This window comes from Nanorana parkeri, unplaced genomic scaffold (genome assembly GCF_000935625.1).
Source record: "Nanorana parkeri isolate BGI_ZX_2015 unplaced genomic scaffold, ASM93562v1 scaffold497, whole genome shotgun sequence".
NCBI lineage: Eukaryota > Metazoa > Chordata > Amphibia > Anura > Dicroglossidae > Nanorana > Nanorana parkeri.
The window spans coordinates 930,492-946,542 of NW_017306765.1; the positions used below are offsets into that span (position 1 = coordinate 930,492).

Genomic DNA, 16,051 nt, shown 5'->3' on the forward strand with positions numbered 1-16,051 from the left:
TACTAACATGGCCATATTATTGGAGCTAATATGTTGCAGTCCAGATGAATAGGCTATCTTATCTGTGCATGAGCCAACATCTTCCAAGTGTGATGCCCACCTGGCATCATTGCACACAGAGTTTTGACTTTAGCAAATCATAATGTTATATTGTCCCCACCACCCCATATTTCCAAAGCCTTAATAACAATAACTAATTCAGAGAGCCTAAGGTCCCTTTCACACAGGCAGATTGGGAGGGGATCCATGCACGGATCCCCTCCTGATCAGAGAAATATGGATTGGATGTCACCGCTGTGTCATATGTGTCCATACAGTTTTTTCTCCATCTTGTGATGAAGGAAAGAACTAAAACTGCGGGACCCCATGTCGGTCTATGGTGAGTCGGATGTAAATAAACTCCCCATAGATAGGGGGTAATCTGGCATCAGATTACCCCCCATCCGGTGCGAACAGGACCGGAGCAAAGTGAGCACTGTTCCGTTAGTTTTTCCGGAACTGACCAGAGTCAGGGGTAACCGCGTGTAAACGGACGCCCGTTCATTTACACCGAGCTGCCTAGACTAGCATTGGGCATCTGATCCGTTCTGCCTGATAAACTGACAGCCGAACCCGTTCGGACTGCCGGTGTGAAAGGGGCCTTATCCTTACATATGCTTTGTAAATTGCGGCATATGTAAAGGATAAAGGCTGAGTTCACTTTAAAACAAAGTACACTTACCCCTCTCTCCCTCATTATTGAATCAAGCTAGCCCACCCTTCCCAGATGCATACTCATCTTGCAATTGTGCCGCAGCCTCTTCTTTTCTTTTCCTGTTCTAAGTGTCTCCTGTCTTGGGTAAAACCCTATGAAAAGCAACTGCACAGGAACAGGCAGTATACTAAAATCATCCAGATAGTATGTAAAAAAACAGCTGCAGCAGTGATTGCGGGATATTTATGCATCTGGAGAGGGGAAGGGTGGGCTAGCTTAGTTTAGCTGGAAGGGTGCAAAAAGGGTAAGTGCCCTTTGTTTTAAAGGGCACCTACCCTTAAAATAAATCTTCTAGGAAAAGTCACACTTTAGTGCTGGTGTAGATACACTTCTCTCCCCCAAACCAACTGTCTCCACATCTTTTCTTATGTGTAGAAAAGCTTCCCTTCCTGTTTTGGTATCTCTGAACCATTTCCTATGTGGAGGTAAGTTTCTCTTCCTCCAATCTTACTATCTCTGCATCTTCACCTATCTGTAGGAAAGTTTCTCTCCTCCAGTGCTGTTGTCTCTGAATCCTGCCTGTGTTTCATTCTAGCTCTTCACATCCTTTCATCACATCCATTGTACCATTGTCTGTGCTTCAGTCTTGTCTTCTTTTCATTGTCCAGTCTTGTCTCTGTCATTTCCCAGCCACTCTTTCCTCCATACTATTCTGTCCCCTCCCTGTGTCTGCTTGTGCTCTCCTCCTTCTTATTCTATCATCCACCCTATCTCCCTTTCCTCCCCTCCCCTCTTCTCAGCTACCCTCTCTCACACATAGTTCTGGAACTGCTTGAGAGATGACTGCTGGTGACTAGAGCCAATCTGTGTGTGTCAGTGGGGTGGTCTCACCAATGGTCCAGCAGAACAGGATGGCCAGGACCCCGTCCAGCTCTACACAGGAAATCCAGATGGATGTGTTAGAGGGGCACAGCCTGCAGGTGAGATTGATTCCTCATCTACACCCTCCCATTATAGCTTAGTAACATAAAAATTGGTATACAGACATTGTGTGTGTGTGCAGTAAAATCCTTAGGATCATATAATTAGTATCTAACTATTCATCTGAGAGCTCGAGTAATTTTATACCAGGTTGATTCATGAAAATATAACAGCTGCACTCAGAGAGTTGCAGGCACAGAGATAAAATGACAGAGAAATATGGACCCTGTGATGCTACTGTGTCAAATGCAGGTTGTGCATATAAAATTATTAGAGACAGCTGGATAGGAAAAGGGATTGAACGTGTATATATGTGTGTGTGTGTGTGTGTGTGTGTGTGTGTGTGTGTGTACATTTCAACCAAGCACACTCTCACAGACAGCTGGTGGTGAGCAGGTAAACACAGGATGTTGTGGGGGATGGGAGCTGCCAGATAGGGGGCTTCACTGTTGTGGTACTGAAAGGGTTAAGATATGTGACTGGGAGTCTGTAGGAGATAATCAAAGGACAGTATTGTCTGCGTTCTTTATTATTCATTGCCAGCCATTTCTGCAGAATTTCAAGTGCCAGGTATTATAACCGTTCTGTAGAAATGGAATTCAAATGTCAAACATAAAAGTAGAAGTGCCAGCTTAACGTATGCCGAGATAAAGCCTTTAATAATCACTTACTATGAGGGATGGGCAACTCTGGCCCTCCAGCTGCTGTGGAACTACAAGTCCCATGATGCATTGCAAGACTGACAGTTACAGGCATGACTCGCAGAGGCATGATGGGATTTGTAGTTAAAGCACAGCTGGAGGGCCAGAGTTGCCCACCCCTGTACTAGATGAAGCAGTGATGAAAGTGAATATAGAAGATATATCAGTTGTAAGTAAACTCAAAGAACAATAATAGTATACGTAATGATTAAGGAGAGAATGATGTAAAATGAGTTATAAATAAGCAGTAACAGCAATAGGTTTCATGATTAGAAGGCAATGTTCATGTAGTGATAATATATTTACAAATACACACAAAACCTATTCCAGCGTATAATAAGGCCAGATGCAAAAAATACTGCAGGACAATTTGTATACTGTGCCTAAGTTTTGGTATATAAAACAATGTCTGCATTGCCCATGATACCACTAGAAAATGCCAGCTACAATTTGACTGGTTGCTGCTAACAAAATACAGTAGACACGGGTCTACTATCATAAAAACCAGACCCATTATGACTAAAGGAAAAGGTAATATGAATTTCCATGCTTTCATCTGCTGTACTTTATAGACACAGCCTAATTTACTTTTCTTTTAAAACTCATTAGGCTAAATATAAGAGAAAAAGTCGATTCAAACGGTCGGATGGGAGCACCAGCTCAGACACCACTTCAAACAGCTTTGTGCGGCAGGTAAGTCATGCTTATCACTGCTTTACGCTCTGGCCTGATGTGTGAGGCACAACACACAGGCCTCACTAGGCCCTGGTCCTGGGTTACCATAGAAACCAGCACCAGGGAAGAGATGCTCCTACGTCAGGAGATGGAAATGACAAACACTAATTAACTGAGAGAGAGAGAGAGAGAGAGAGGAGATGCTGAAGAATGGTACAATAAAAGGGAGAGGATGAACAGGGAGGAGGATAGGAGAGACAAAGGAGGATATATATGTGGGTATCTTGTGAAATAATAGACACAGAGGATGCGCCACTCCTAAAAAAGGATTAAAATGCAATAAATGATGCTGCTGATGGTATTCTAGAAGCAGAAAAGACAGTCAGCTGACTTTGTCCAGATTTTTCCAAGTTGCATTGCAGCAAAATCTAATGTTGCACATTTTACATTAGGATTTATTTTAATGGCTGGTGAAATAGCTTCCTGTATATTTTCTCTGTATTATTTCCAAGCCTAACCAAGAAAAGCATCAATAACCCTTGGCTTTTCAATGTGGTGTTTCTTAGTTTAGCATTTATTCTGTTCAGGCCTGGAAAGTGGCGCAGATTGGGAGTAGGGAGTTAAGTAGGACATGTTGTGCGCTTTATTACAGTTTGGTGTGTTAATAAATAAACCAAATGGATGCCTGTACTACAAATATCTTCTGTATTCCGCTGTGTATCTTATGTATTTGTAAAGCACAAATAGATCAAACTAAAAGCCGGCACTGTTTATAAAACTACAGTATTTCCTCTGGTGGAAATATGACCTCATTTTTGACACACATCCTCATGTCTTTCATATCATAGAGGCAGAATGGCAACATGGTATGATATATTGGTCAGACCTCACTTTACAATGGTTTTATATCAAGTACCTTGTTCACATATCTCAGAATCATTAAATACCAACTCTAGACAAATGTATAAAATACGTCTCGGCTTGACAAAAAGCCTGACTAGATACACATAAGCTGAAAATTGAAATCACTCTACAGTTGTCCATTCTGTAAGTGTATTGTCAGGATGGGACGATACTTTAGGAGGCTTACAGGAGGATGAGAGGTCAGGATTGGTGTCACCAATGTTGTGATAGTCACTAGTAGTCCTAAGAGCTAACAGGAGGGTATTGAGCACACATAGCTGCAGTCTCTTAAAAGGTGTCATTACCAGCCTCATATACTGCAAAACCATAATGTACAGTATTATATAATGCAAGGGTGGGTGGTTCACAAGTGTGTGCAGATTTATTTTTCCCTCCAGGACACAGATGTCACATCTGATGCTTACAGGAGCCCATGTAAAAGGGGCCTAAGAGATGTGGTTTACTTCAAACAAAGTGGAGTGACACAACAGTTCAGAGACACCACTGCAGAGATTCATTATTCTCTAGTGAAAAATGTCAGTTCACTCATTTGGAAGTGCAGTGTGTATCAAGAATTGGACAATTAAAAGAGCACTATGGGGTAAACATTTTATCCCATAGTTCTCTTTAGGGTCATGGGAGGGCATATACTAACCTCCTCCGGTGACCCAAATCTCAGTATATAGCGGGCTATTGCACACTATATACTGGGAGCGCCGCAGCCAGGATGGATCCCGACAATACTGTTGATATCCACCCAGCTGGCTGATTGACAGTGGACTCTGCCTATCTAGAAGCAGAGCCAGCTGTACCCGGCCCCTCCCCTCTCCGTTCCTCCAGTCAGCACATGAGGATCGGAGAGGGGAGGGAGGAGTCCCTGCAGGGAGTGGTGACTGGTAGTCACCGCTCTCTGCAGTCAGATGATCGGGAAGTGAGCGAGTAATGGTATGTGTTCGCACACTTCATGATCTATAGAGTCAACATGTGACAGTTTCAATGTCACACGTCAGCTCTAACTATGGGGATGAGTGTAATTCACTCACCCCATAGTCCTCACTTAATAACAGGTCTTAATACTAAGACAGGTCTTACTAATACTAATAATACTTAATACTAATAACAGGTCTTATATACTAAATATCTAAATCAACAACAGTAAGCAAAAGAAGGCAAAATCAGGTATATGCGTATTTGACCCAATGTCACTTCAAACTTCAGACTGCCTCCTTGTGTCAATGTGGAAAAAAACAACAGTGGTGTTTTACTTATGCCTGTTATAGGGTAAAATCTGTGTGTAGGGAGATGTTGGCAGTCAGTGGCTCTGTGTGCACACAGATCTCATCTGATGACACAGGACATATGGCCCACACCTCTCTCCATCTTGCCTCAGCTACCTTCCAGAGCTGATACCCAGAGGTAGTCTGAAGCTGCTGAAACTTAAGTAATTACTATGGAATATACATCAATTATCATTCATCATTAATAATAATGTGAATGAGGCTTAAAAACAGATGAATGTTATTAGGAATAAGAAGCTGTAAATAACAAAAAATTGTATTGTTCAATATTTAACTTTTTTAGTTCATCTGTTTTTTATACATAAGTACCAATATATATTATAGGGTATATTTATAAAGCAGTAAATGGAACATTCATCAAACATTCACTGCAAGCAAATCCATCAGTGTATATTAAAATGCATGCACAGTAAATGCCCCATTCACTGCTTTATACAGTGTGTATACAAAAGAATCACCCCCCTTTAAAATAATCACATTTTGTTGCTTTGATATAACACCAACATGTCAGAAAATGTTTAAAAAAAACAACAGAATCACTGAGTTGGAAAAATGATCACCCCCTGGTGTCAGTATTTTGTTGAACCACCTTTTGCATTAATTACAGCCTTTTGTCTGTTGGGATATGTCTCTACTAACTTTGCACATATAGACGTTGCAATATTTGCCCACTCGTCTTTGCAGAACTGCTCAAGTTCAGTTAAATTGATATTGACTGTTTGTGGACTGCAGTCTTCAAGTTATTCCACAGATATTAAATGGAGTTTAAGTCTGGGCTCTGACTAGGCCATGCAAGGACATTCACCTTTTTCTCCTTCATTTTTGCTGTGTGCTTTGGGTCATTGTCATGTTGGAAGGTAAACCTTCTTCCCATTGACAAGTTTCTGGCAGAGGGCAGCAGATTTTCCTCAAGAACTTGACGGTATTTTGCCCCATACATTTTTCCTTCTATCCTGACAAGTGCTCCAGTCCCTGCTGCAGAGAAACACCCCCATAACAGGATATTACCACCTCCATGCTTTACTGTAGGAATGGTGTTATTTGGATGGTGAGCTATACTGTATTGGATTTCCGCCAGACATATCGTTTGGTGTTGAGACCAAACAATTCAATTTTAGTCTCATCTGACCATAACACCTTTTTCAATGTGGCCTCAGAATCTTCACGGTGCGTTTTGGAAAACTCAGTCGTGACTGCATGTGGCCTTTTTTCTTGCAACCCTCCCATGCAAGCCACATTCGTGGAGAATTTGTGACATTGTCACATGCACACAATGACCACTCTTTGTCATAAATTGCTCCAACTGCTTCAGAGTAGCTGTAGGTCTCTTGGTAGCCTCTCTGACCAGTTTCCTCCTGGCTCTTTTATCCAGTTTGGAGCAAAAGTCCTGATCTAGGGAGGGTCTGTGTTGTACCAAATAACTTCCAATTCTTAACCTCCTTGGCGGTATTCCCGAGTGTAGCTCGGGGTTACTTCTCCATACCCTGAGCTACACTCGGAGAATATCCCACAGTATTTACTTACTTTGTCCCTCAAACCGTGCGGCGTCCTCCGGCCGGCGCCGTCATCTGTCTTCCGGGTTCCGTCCCTTGCAAGCTGACGCGTCGCATGGGGGCGGAACCGGCGGGAAATTCGAAAAAAACCAAAGAAATAAAATAACGAAAAAAATCTGAAAAAAAATTGCGCCGAAAAAATTACGATAATCAAAATAATCATACCGCCAGGGAGGTTAATAATAGAGTTCACTGTGCTTCTAAAGGTGCCCATACACCTTACGACCATCGCAAGACTTTTGTCTTGCGATGGTCGTATGCTTATTGAAAGCTCGTACGATCTGCCCACCTTGGACGGGCAGATCGTACTTGCGATCATCGAAAGCCCGCCCCGCACGTCTTTTGTCGAACCAACATGCTCGAAACCCCGCCGAGAATCGTACGATTGTTGGCGGGTATCTAGCCTGCTCGTCCGATAGCTGCGGAACGGGCCGGTGTGCGCTTTCATCTGAATGGCACCTGAAACGCACCACCTATCCCCCGGGGTTTCATTGCCCACACTGGAAGTACGGTAACACAATGCTGTGCGTTCCAGTGCAGTGCGATTTGTGTCACGACTTAATGACCATGGACAAATGTGGGTCCTGGGGTTACAGAGGTTGAGTACCACTGTTCTAGAGTAACCCGGAGCTGTATTATATAAATCTTGACTTACTGTTCGCTGGCTCTGTACTACCATATGCAGACCTTAATAAATTGGGTAAAAAAATATCTGTATTGCTTGTGACAAACAGTCAGAGTTCTCCTTTTGTTCTCAAACTTACATTAGAATAAATGGATGGAATCTGGTTGGGTGCCTTTAGTAAATCAACCCCCATGTCTGTAGAATAGTTTTCAGGATTGCCATGTTTCCAAATTTTTTCTGCCATGTTATTCAGCCATATTTCCAACTTGCACAGCTCACTCACAGTTCTTCTCACCCTTATAGATTGACCAATTAACTACAGTCCAAAATACATGAGCAGGTTAAATGCTGTAATCCTGTAATAACTATTTATATCTGTGAGTTTTGTCTATAACTGACCTTGCTTAATATATACTAATATATTCAAAAAGGACATTTATTTGGCATTAACAGTCATATTAAATGTATTTGTTGGGTTCCTCTCATTAAATCTGTCCTGAAAATCTAGTGGTCCAGTGTTGCCCTGCAAAGTCACAAATAATCATTGTTACTGTACTGCCACCATTAAGTATAGCTTCCTATAAACCCCAAATGGAATTGAACTGAAAGGAAGAAAACAATGCTGTTAGAAAGGTGACAGAGAATCAGCAGATCCCAAAGTTTGACAAATAGAGCCACAACTCCTGTGTTTGCCGCTCCACATATTCTAATCCTCTCTAATTGCCTCTTCTGAGGCTAGGACACATTGGAGAACAGAAATTCAATCCAGGAATGTGGCCATCAGGACAAAGGTAAAATTTATCCTGATATGATAGATCGACTTGAGGGTGAAATAAGTCTTTATGAATTTTTGCCAAAATGTAAAACATGGAAACCCTGGGGTGTGCTGGTTGTAAATGTTGAAAAGCAATAATCCTTCCAAACCGTTTAGGACTGACAACATGGCACTTGTCATGCACCTTGTTTCGGACATGTTTTGGGTAGATGTTCAACCACTCCACCAGTTGCTGTATTTGATCTGATTGGGATGTGAATGTCTGCTTCCCAACAATCCTGTTGTAAAAAAAAAATTACATTTAAAAATCAGTACCCAGGGGCGTGGCCGACTGGCGTACGAGATGGCGGCTTAAACCCGAAGCTCCGTGCACCTACAGGCCTGGGCTGACAGTTAAAGCGACGAGCGGGAGACATACCGGTTCCCAAAGCCACTAACAGAACCCAGTCTCACCTCCGGTATGACCCGCAAACGCAAGAGTGGCTCCAAACCCCGCAAGGTTACGGATTTCTTCCGGCGGCCCCAGCCGCGGGCCGAGCAACATGGCGGCGATACGGCTTTTCCAGCGATGCCTTCCCCCACATCTCCCTCTCAGGGCTCTGAGAGGTCGGAGCGGTCCTCACAATCTTCGATGAGGGGTGGGAAGGAGAACACCCCGCGGCGCCCATCTAAGGAGACGCAGAGGCCACCTGCATCTCAAGCCGTGCGGAGCCCTGCAAAATCGAGGCCCCGGCTTTCAGGCCTAGTGGAGGAGGTAAGCCCATCAACCACGCTGGACGACACAAGGGAACTATTTGCTCCCATTGAAAACTACCCCACAGCTGACCGGCCCCTCTCTGATACTACCCTCAAGGACATGCTGGTGTCTCTTAGAAGCTCGCTTAACTCGGATATGCAAGCTCTTGTCCACCAGTTTTCATCTGACCTTCAGGAGGTGGGGGAGAGGGTCACCCATATTGAAGAAAAGATGGGAGACTTCGCTGACACTTTTAATGAACTGGTGGATGCCCATAATGACAGGGAGGACGACATCACACGCCTTCTCTGTTCCTATCTTTGGATGCAGAGAAGGCGTTTGACAGGGTCAACTGGTCCTATCTCCGGGGCGTTCTTCTAAAGTTTGGGTTCGATAAGCGTATTTCTGCTATGATTATGGCATTATACTCGGGCCCCTCCGCGCAGGTATTCACTTCGGGGGGGCTGTCCTTGCCATTTACCATCACCAACGGTACTAGACAGGGCTGCCCCCTATCCCCCTTGATCTTTAACCTGCTAATTGAGCCCCTGGCGGAGACCCTGAGGGCCGACTGCGAGGTACAGGGAGTTGGTGTCTGTCCTAACCTCTATCCGCAGAAGATTACGCTATTCGCGGACGACATTCTCCTAACCCTTACAGCTCCGGAGTCTTCCCTGCAGAGGGCGATGCACATACTGTCTGCCTTTGGTAGAGTGTCCTACTACAAACTTAATGTTAACAAATGTAATGCTATGGGTAAAAATCAGTACCCAGCTTGGTTATCGATAAGGATTCTGAAGTGGCACACCTTCAATTGCCACATCCACCTGTATGCCACATTCACCTTAAAATCAAAGGAGCAAGGTGGAAAATTGTGGGCCGAACAGTGAGTGCAGCTAATCATATGCAATCACTGTTTGGGTAATCAAACAGCTATGGGTGTTAGCTGTCCGAATACAATAGCCAGCAGGGGATATTCCTCCATCTACGCTGTTTAGTGTGCATAATGGAATCGGCTGATTTCTCTTGTTGATCCAAACTTGTATGGCTAACTTTAGAGAGACCGAAACTCCCAAATGGGGACACAGACAACAACAAAACCTGACAGTGCCCTCACCACTCTATCCAAACCCAAAAACGTTTTCCCTTTAGTGATAGCAACGCTTGGCAAACCCTTCTCTTCAAAGATCCCAGTACAAATCTGATCTGCACTTTGAGTCCTTAGGAAGAAAAGCACAGCAGAAATATTATTATTATTATTAATAAAGTAAGTTGAATCAACCTGTTTCTCACCCAGTCTCCATACCTAATGTTTCAAAGCTTTTCTTTTGCTCTTGAAACTTCTGTCATGTTAGCAGGTACACCTGACAAGAGATATCCTCTATGTGTGTTTAGGTTCTCTTTCTGCTGGTTCATATTTAGGAGTGCAGCTGTGAGCCACTCACACTTTCTTTGATGTGATGTATGAATAACCTTTTTGAACTTGATCAGCGCAATTTGGAATTGCCCAAGCAAAGAATTCACTCTGTTACTCACAAGCTCCAGGTCTGGTCACCTTGCTTCTAATTCCAGTTTCTGATTCCTGATTATGACTCACCTTACTCGTGTTGAGGAGGTCTGTCGACTCTGTCCTGCCCCAGCCTTCTGCCAAGTGACCTACAACAACTCTGAAGTGGTTACAAGCCTCAAGATACTATGAAGGGGATGTATTAAAACTGGAGCAGAGAAAATCTTGGAGCAGCTTTGCATGTCCACCAGTCGGCTTCTATCTTTAATTTTAATTGAACAAACTGAAGAGAAAAGTTGATTGGTTGCCATGGGCAGCTGCTCCAGATTCTGTCTGCTCCATTTTTTTTATAAATTACTCTAAATACAGTCATTGACTGTGTGCTTCACTAGTCACAGCTTCATAGGAAAATGTCAAAAAGAATGCCAGTGTTAGCTAAAACCCATGTTACATATCAACTACTATTTTCAAAAGGCACATGGGGGACTTTGAAGTCAACAGAAAACAGGTTCTTTGGTCTAAGAAAGAGGCTTGTTAGCGATCAGACTAAACTCTTAAGTGTGGCATAAGGCAAATACTGCACATAATCATAAATGCACCATTCCCACCATTAAGCATGGTTGTAGCAGCATTGTGTTTTGGGGATGCTTTTCTGCAGCAGGCTCTGAAAGGTTAGTGAGGCTAGAGGATACAATTGGTAGGGCCAGATTAAGAGCATCACGGCCTGGTGCTGAGGATTTCGGTGGGCCTTTTTATGGAAATGTCAATTAGGAAATGGTCATTAGGGCCCTCTTCCTCCTGTCGAGGCTGTGATTTGTAGTCTCTCTACAGCTTGGAGTCAGTGGTGGAGTGCCAGGGCCTGGCTGCAGTTGTGAGCCTGGTAGATCTGCCACTGATTCCAAGTTGTAGAGAGACTACAAATCTCAACAAAACATTATACAGCAATGCAGAACACCGCCAACTATAGAGGACTACAAATCCCAGTAATACATTATACAGCAATGCAGAATAATACCACCAACTATAGAGGACTACAAATCCCAGCAATAGGGATTTTTTGTGTTTTTTTGTTGTATTTGATTGAAATCACTTTTCATATAAATGTTACACTTTGACATGAAATAGTAAATTTTTCATGATCATTGTGGAAAATACAATTAAACAACTGTGATTGAATGTTCTATGACAGTAAACATGAAAATGTTCTAGGGGCGAATAGTTTTCAAAGGCTCTCTAAAAATGCCAAATGCCCAATCTAAAGATAACATTTTTTATTCTAATCATTCACCATACTTTTCCTGTTACAGTCCTACCTTTCTTCATTTTATTCTGCTGTTTCCAAGTAGTGAATTGCTTAACACGTTAGAGCCCCAGATTTTTGACACTTGTAATTTAACAGTGAAAATCCGGAGTAGATCTATAACATACATACATTTACATATCACAGGAGGCTAATGAGGTGGCTCTCACGATTGAACATGCCCAAAAGAGCTGTCTGTTTCAGCCTTTCATGACTCTTGGCCACGGGTGGACAATTCATTTTCTCAAGGGGCCACATGAGAAACTATGACTGCTGAGGAGGCCCGCACAATGCAATGGCCGTACTCTAACGCATAGTAGGAGTGTTGCGCAGTAACGTCTGTCCACTGTCAGCCTGTCATAATCAAGCACATTAGTATACAAATTGCTCAGCACTCATTTTGTATACTAATTTTCTGGTAAGTTTATTTGCTTTTTTTGTGCACAGCTGCTGGTGAGGGATTCATTTTTAGAAGATAGGAGCGTGGATCTTTTTTGGTTTATCATAATCAAACACATTACGGCAATTGGCCTGTGTCTAGACAGGAACAGACAAAGTGCCAGACATGGCAATGTGGACCAAAAATGCCCAGGTCTGCTCTATGCTTTACCACAAGATGCAACATAAATGGGAGAAGTTGATTGGTTGCAACCTTTTTTTGTCAAATACTTTCATGAAGCTCTTCTATTATACCATCTTGTTGTAGATATATAGTATTAGTCTATATAGTATTAATTAGGGATGCACCGATAACGGTATTTTGGTAGAGTACTGATAATTTTTTTTCCGGTACTCGCCGATACCAATTTCCGAGTAACGGAAGTCCCATTCAGGAAGCCAACCAGAACACGGTCTTCCTCCGGTACCAGCCGGAGCCGTCTTGCCAGCCAATCATGGAAGCCGGGCGCCGTGTAATGACGCGGCGCCCTGCTTTCTGATTGGCCGTGAGGCCAGCTCCATGCTCCCTCATCATGAGATGACGAGGGAGCATGCAGCCGGCTTCCCGGCCAATCTGAATTGGCTGCGTCATTACACGGTGCCCGGCTTCCTGATTGGCCAGCTTCCCGACCAATCAGGAAACCGGCCAGCTCGTCATCACTAGTGACGAGAGAGCATGTAGCCGCTTCCCGGCCAATCAGGAAACCGGGCAGCGTGTAATGACACGCTCCCCGGCTTCCTGACACAGGAAGTATCGGGCTAGGCATCGGAGCATTTGGGCGAGTACGAGTCTGAGGCCTGGTTCACACCTGAACATTTTTGAGCAGTAGAAAAAGCACTTCAAAGCGCCCAACACAAGAAATCCCATGATTTTCATGTTGCACATTTTTAGTAGCAATTGTCTTGAATGGCTTTATTGCCTTTAATACAAACTATATATCACATTCATTTTAACATCTGCATTTGTATCGGACTGAATAATGTTGGTGCTGGAATAATAATGGTCCTCTGTTATTACTTTGAATTTTAGCCACATGGCACGTTATGCAATCTATAAGGGAGGAAGGGGCAAGTGTCTTAATCTCAAATGGTAATTAACGCCTTCATGACTGAGCTAGTTTTCAGTTTCTGTTCATAAATGACTGGCATGCTTTTTACATTTTTGCTGTGTGATTCTTCCACAGCAGTAATATACTTTCTTACTAAATGTATCCACACATATTATATATTGTTTTTTAGAGGACAGATATAATGTATATCATTATATCAAACATGTACCTAACGCCTCACTTAGTTTGAATCAAATATAAAAAATGAGGGGAAAAACTAGAAGAAAACACTTTTTTCACAAGTTTTGATGATTTTTTTGACATTTTTTATAATAATTATAGTATAAAAATATATTTATATATACTTTTTATTTTCCTAATTTTGTTTTACACTTTATTTATTTTTTTATACTTTGTTAAAAAAAAGTTAAAAAAATAAACTTTTTTTTGTCAGTTTATATCAAGCAGTCACTATGACTGCTTGATAAATTAACTTTTTTTTTAATTTTTGGCTATTATTAGGCTGCTCCAAACTTAGGAACAGCTAATAATAACCTTAGAGACTGATCCTGACAGCATGTCAGATTCAGATCTCACTAAAGCTCTTTGATCGTGCCTAGAAGATCAGAAATTATACATTTCAAGCAAAGAGATACATTGTATCTCTTGTATCTCTTTGCTTGAGATGTATCACATAAACATCTGCCAGTCTATGGAGCTGTCAAAACAAATAGCAGGGAGGTGAGTCACTCAGCTGCCTCTGCTATTTTCAGCTGTCAAATACGGGGTCGCTACTTAGCGCTCCCGTATTTGCATGTAACGGCTTCATTCTTTCATTAATGAAAGAAATAAGCTTTTACAAAAGCTTAACTATTTCATCAATGAATGCCTCAATACTGAGGCATTCATTAATGACTGGTAACCGCTGAGAATCAGCAGTTACCGACATTACAGAGCCTGATATAACTCGTCACGTACAGTGTACGTGGCCAGTCATATAGGCACAAAGTGCCGGGACGTACAGTGTACATCTCCCGTCAGGAAGGGGTTAATAGTTGGTTAACTTTCCCTTATGATGTTATGATATGGGGACACAGATGCATGCAACTGCATACAAGCTAACTACTTTGGAGAATCTTGAAAGTGCATGTCCTAGGACAATAGATAACACCAAAGAGAACAAGGTAGGGATATTTGTGAAGTGGAAAGCCACCTGTTTCTTTGTGGAGGATTCTGTTGTGGTATTGTGCAAAGCAATATAGGTAGCATTAAGCTTTTATTAATCATTTATGCAACAGTATGTATTATTAAACTGTATGCAAACCTAAAATCTATTTTTTTTTATTATAAAAGCTATTTTTATTATTATTTGGCATTGTATCTCACTATATACACTATAGTTTTGTTAGGCAAATCATTTTTGTAAACCTGTTGCAAGGTTTCTTACCTGGAGACCCTGCCAGTAGCAAAACCCACTGTTTCAGGATGATAACCCCAGGCTGCTGCCTCATAATTAGCAGCAGTGTTATTAACCTGCTGTGAGAGCTCCTTCAGTTGGCCATTACGCTGCTTATCATGTCTATCAGATTTCCAGGTAGGAAACTTTGCAACAAATACAGAAAAAAAAATTGCTTAACAAAACTGTACACAGTGAGACATGATGTCAAACACACTGAAAAATAGATTTTGGGTTACAGCTTTGGGCCACTTTTGGCCCTGCTGCAAAAGTGGCCCAAAAGCTGAGACAGAGAAAGGGATCTACTTTTTCTTGCCATGTGGTCTCCTTATCACTTCCTTTAAGGGTGCTGTGTCATTGTGATTCCCACTTTAGTAGCAAAAGTGGTATGTCCACTTCTGTTTGGATTAGATTAGACAAAGTTTCTGATATGCTAGTGTCTTGAATCCTGAAAAATTACCATATTGTTGATTTGTTATAAAGGATAGAGTTTGGTAAGGTAAAGATTGTATCATATACACATAGAAACCAAAAATAGAATCAGGAATGTAGTATGCAAGTTTCAGTGAAGAGGGAAATACACATACACAGGGTTCAGCTCTAGGCCCCATACTGTTTAACCTGTTTAATAATGATATTGGGGAGGGTGGTATTAGCCATGTTTCTGTGTTTGCAGATGATACTAAAATTGGGAGGGTGATAGACACGGACTTAGACATTATAACATTACAGAAGGACCTGAATGAAATAGGGGAGTGGGCATCCATTTGGCAGATGAGGTTCAATGTTGATAAATGTAAAGTAATGCATTTTGGGGTTAAAAACAGGCAAGCGGAATACACAATAATGGGTACTCTACTAGGGAAGTCAGAAATTGAAAAAGATTTGGGTGCCATAGTAGACAACAGATTGAATAATAGCTTGCAATGCCAGGCTGTGCAAACAAAGCTAGCAGAGTACTGTCTTGTATTAAAAAGGGAATGTATTGTAGAGACAAAGCGATAATTTTGCCACATTATGGATGGTTCGGCCTCATCTTGAGTATGCGGTTCAGTTTTGGTCACCAATCCACAGAAAGGATGTCCTGGAGCTGGAGAGAGTGCAGAGAAGGGCAACTAAACTAATTAAGGGGCTGGAGGATCAAAGTTATGAGAAAAGGTTGCTAAAATTGGACTTGTTCACGCTGGAAGTGAGACGATTAGGAGGGGACATGATGGGGGGGCGCAACGGACGAAGATGGCTGCATATTAGTCCCACTCCGATTCTCCCCGAACCTCCGAGCAGCTAGTACGCCCTGCACCGCATCCAACAACCTGATCTGCGGGCCACTTCTCCCTAATCACTCGCTCGCCAGCAACAA

General features: G+C 42.3%; 1 protein-coding gene across 2 annotated transcripts in view; it reads left to right on the forward strand.

The window, feature by feature from the left end:
- The first annotated feature begins 1,358 nt into the window (after positions 1-1,358).
- CACNB1 (calcium voltage-gated channel auxiliary subunit beta 1) overlaps positions 1,359-16,051 on the forward strand; it is a 129,749-nt gene continuing 115,056 nt past the window's right edge. Inside the window, exons 1-2 of one of the 2 annotated variants that reach the window (XM_018561066.1) lie at positions 1,359-1,674; positions 2,986-3,069. In XM_018561066.1, the coding sequence (XP_018416568.1) occupies positions 1,588-1,674; positions 2,986-3,069 (171 nt within the window). In that variant the 5' untranslated portion in view covers positions 1,359-1,587. The remainder of the gene's footprint in view (positions 1,675-2,985; positions 3,070-16,051) is intronic. The other variant, XM_018561064.1, reaches the window with a different exon arrangement.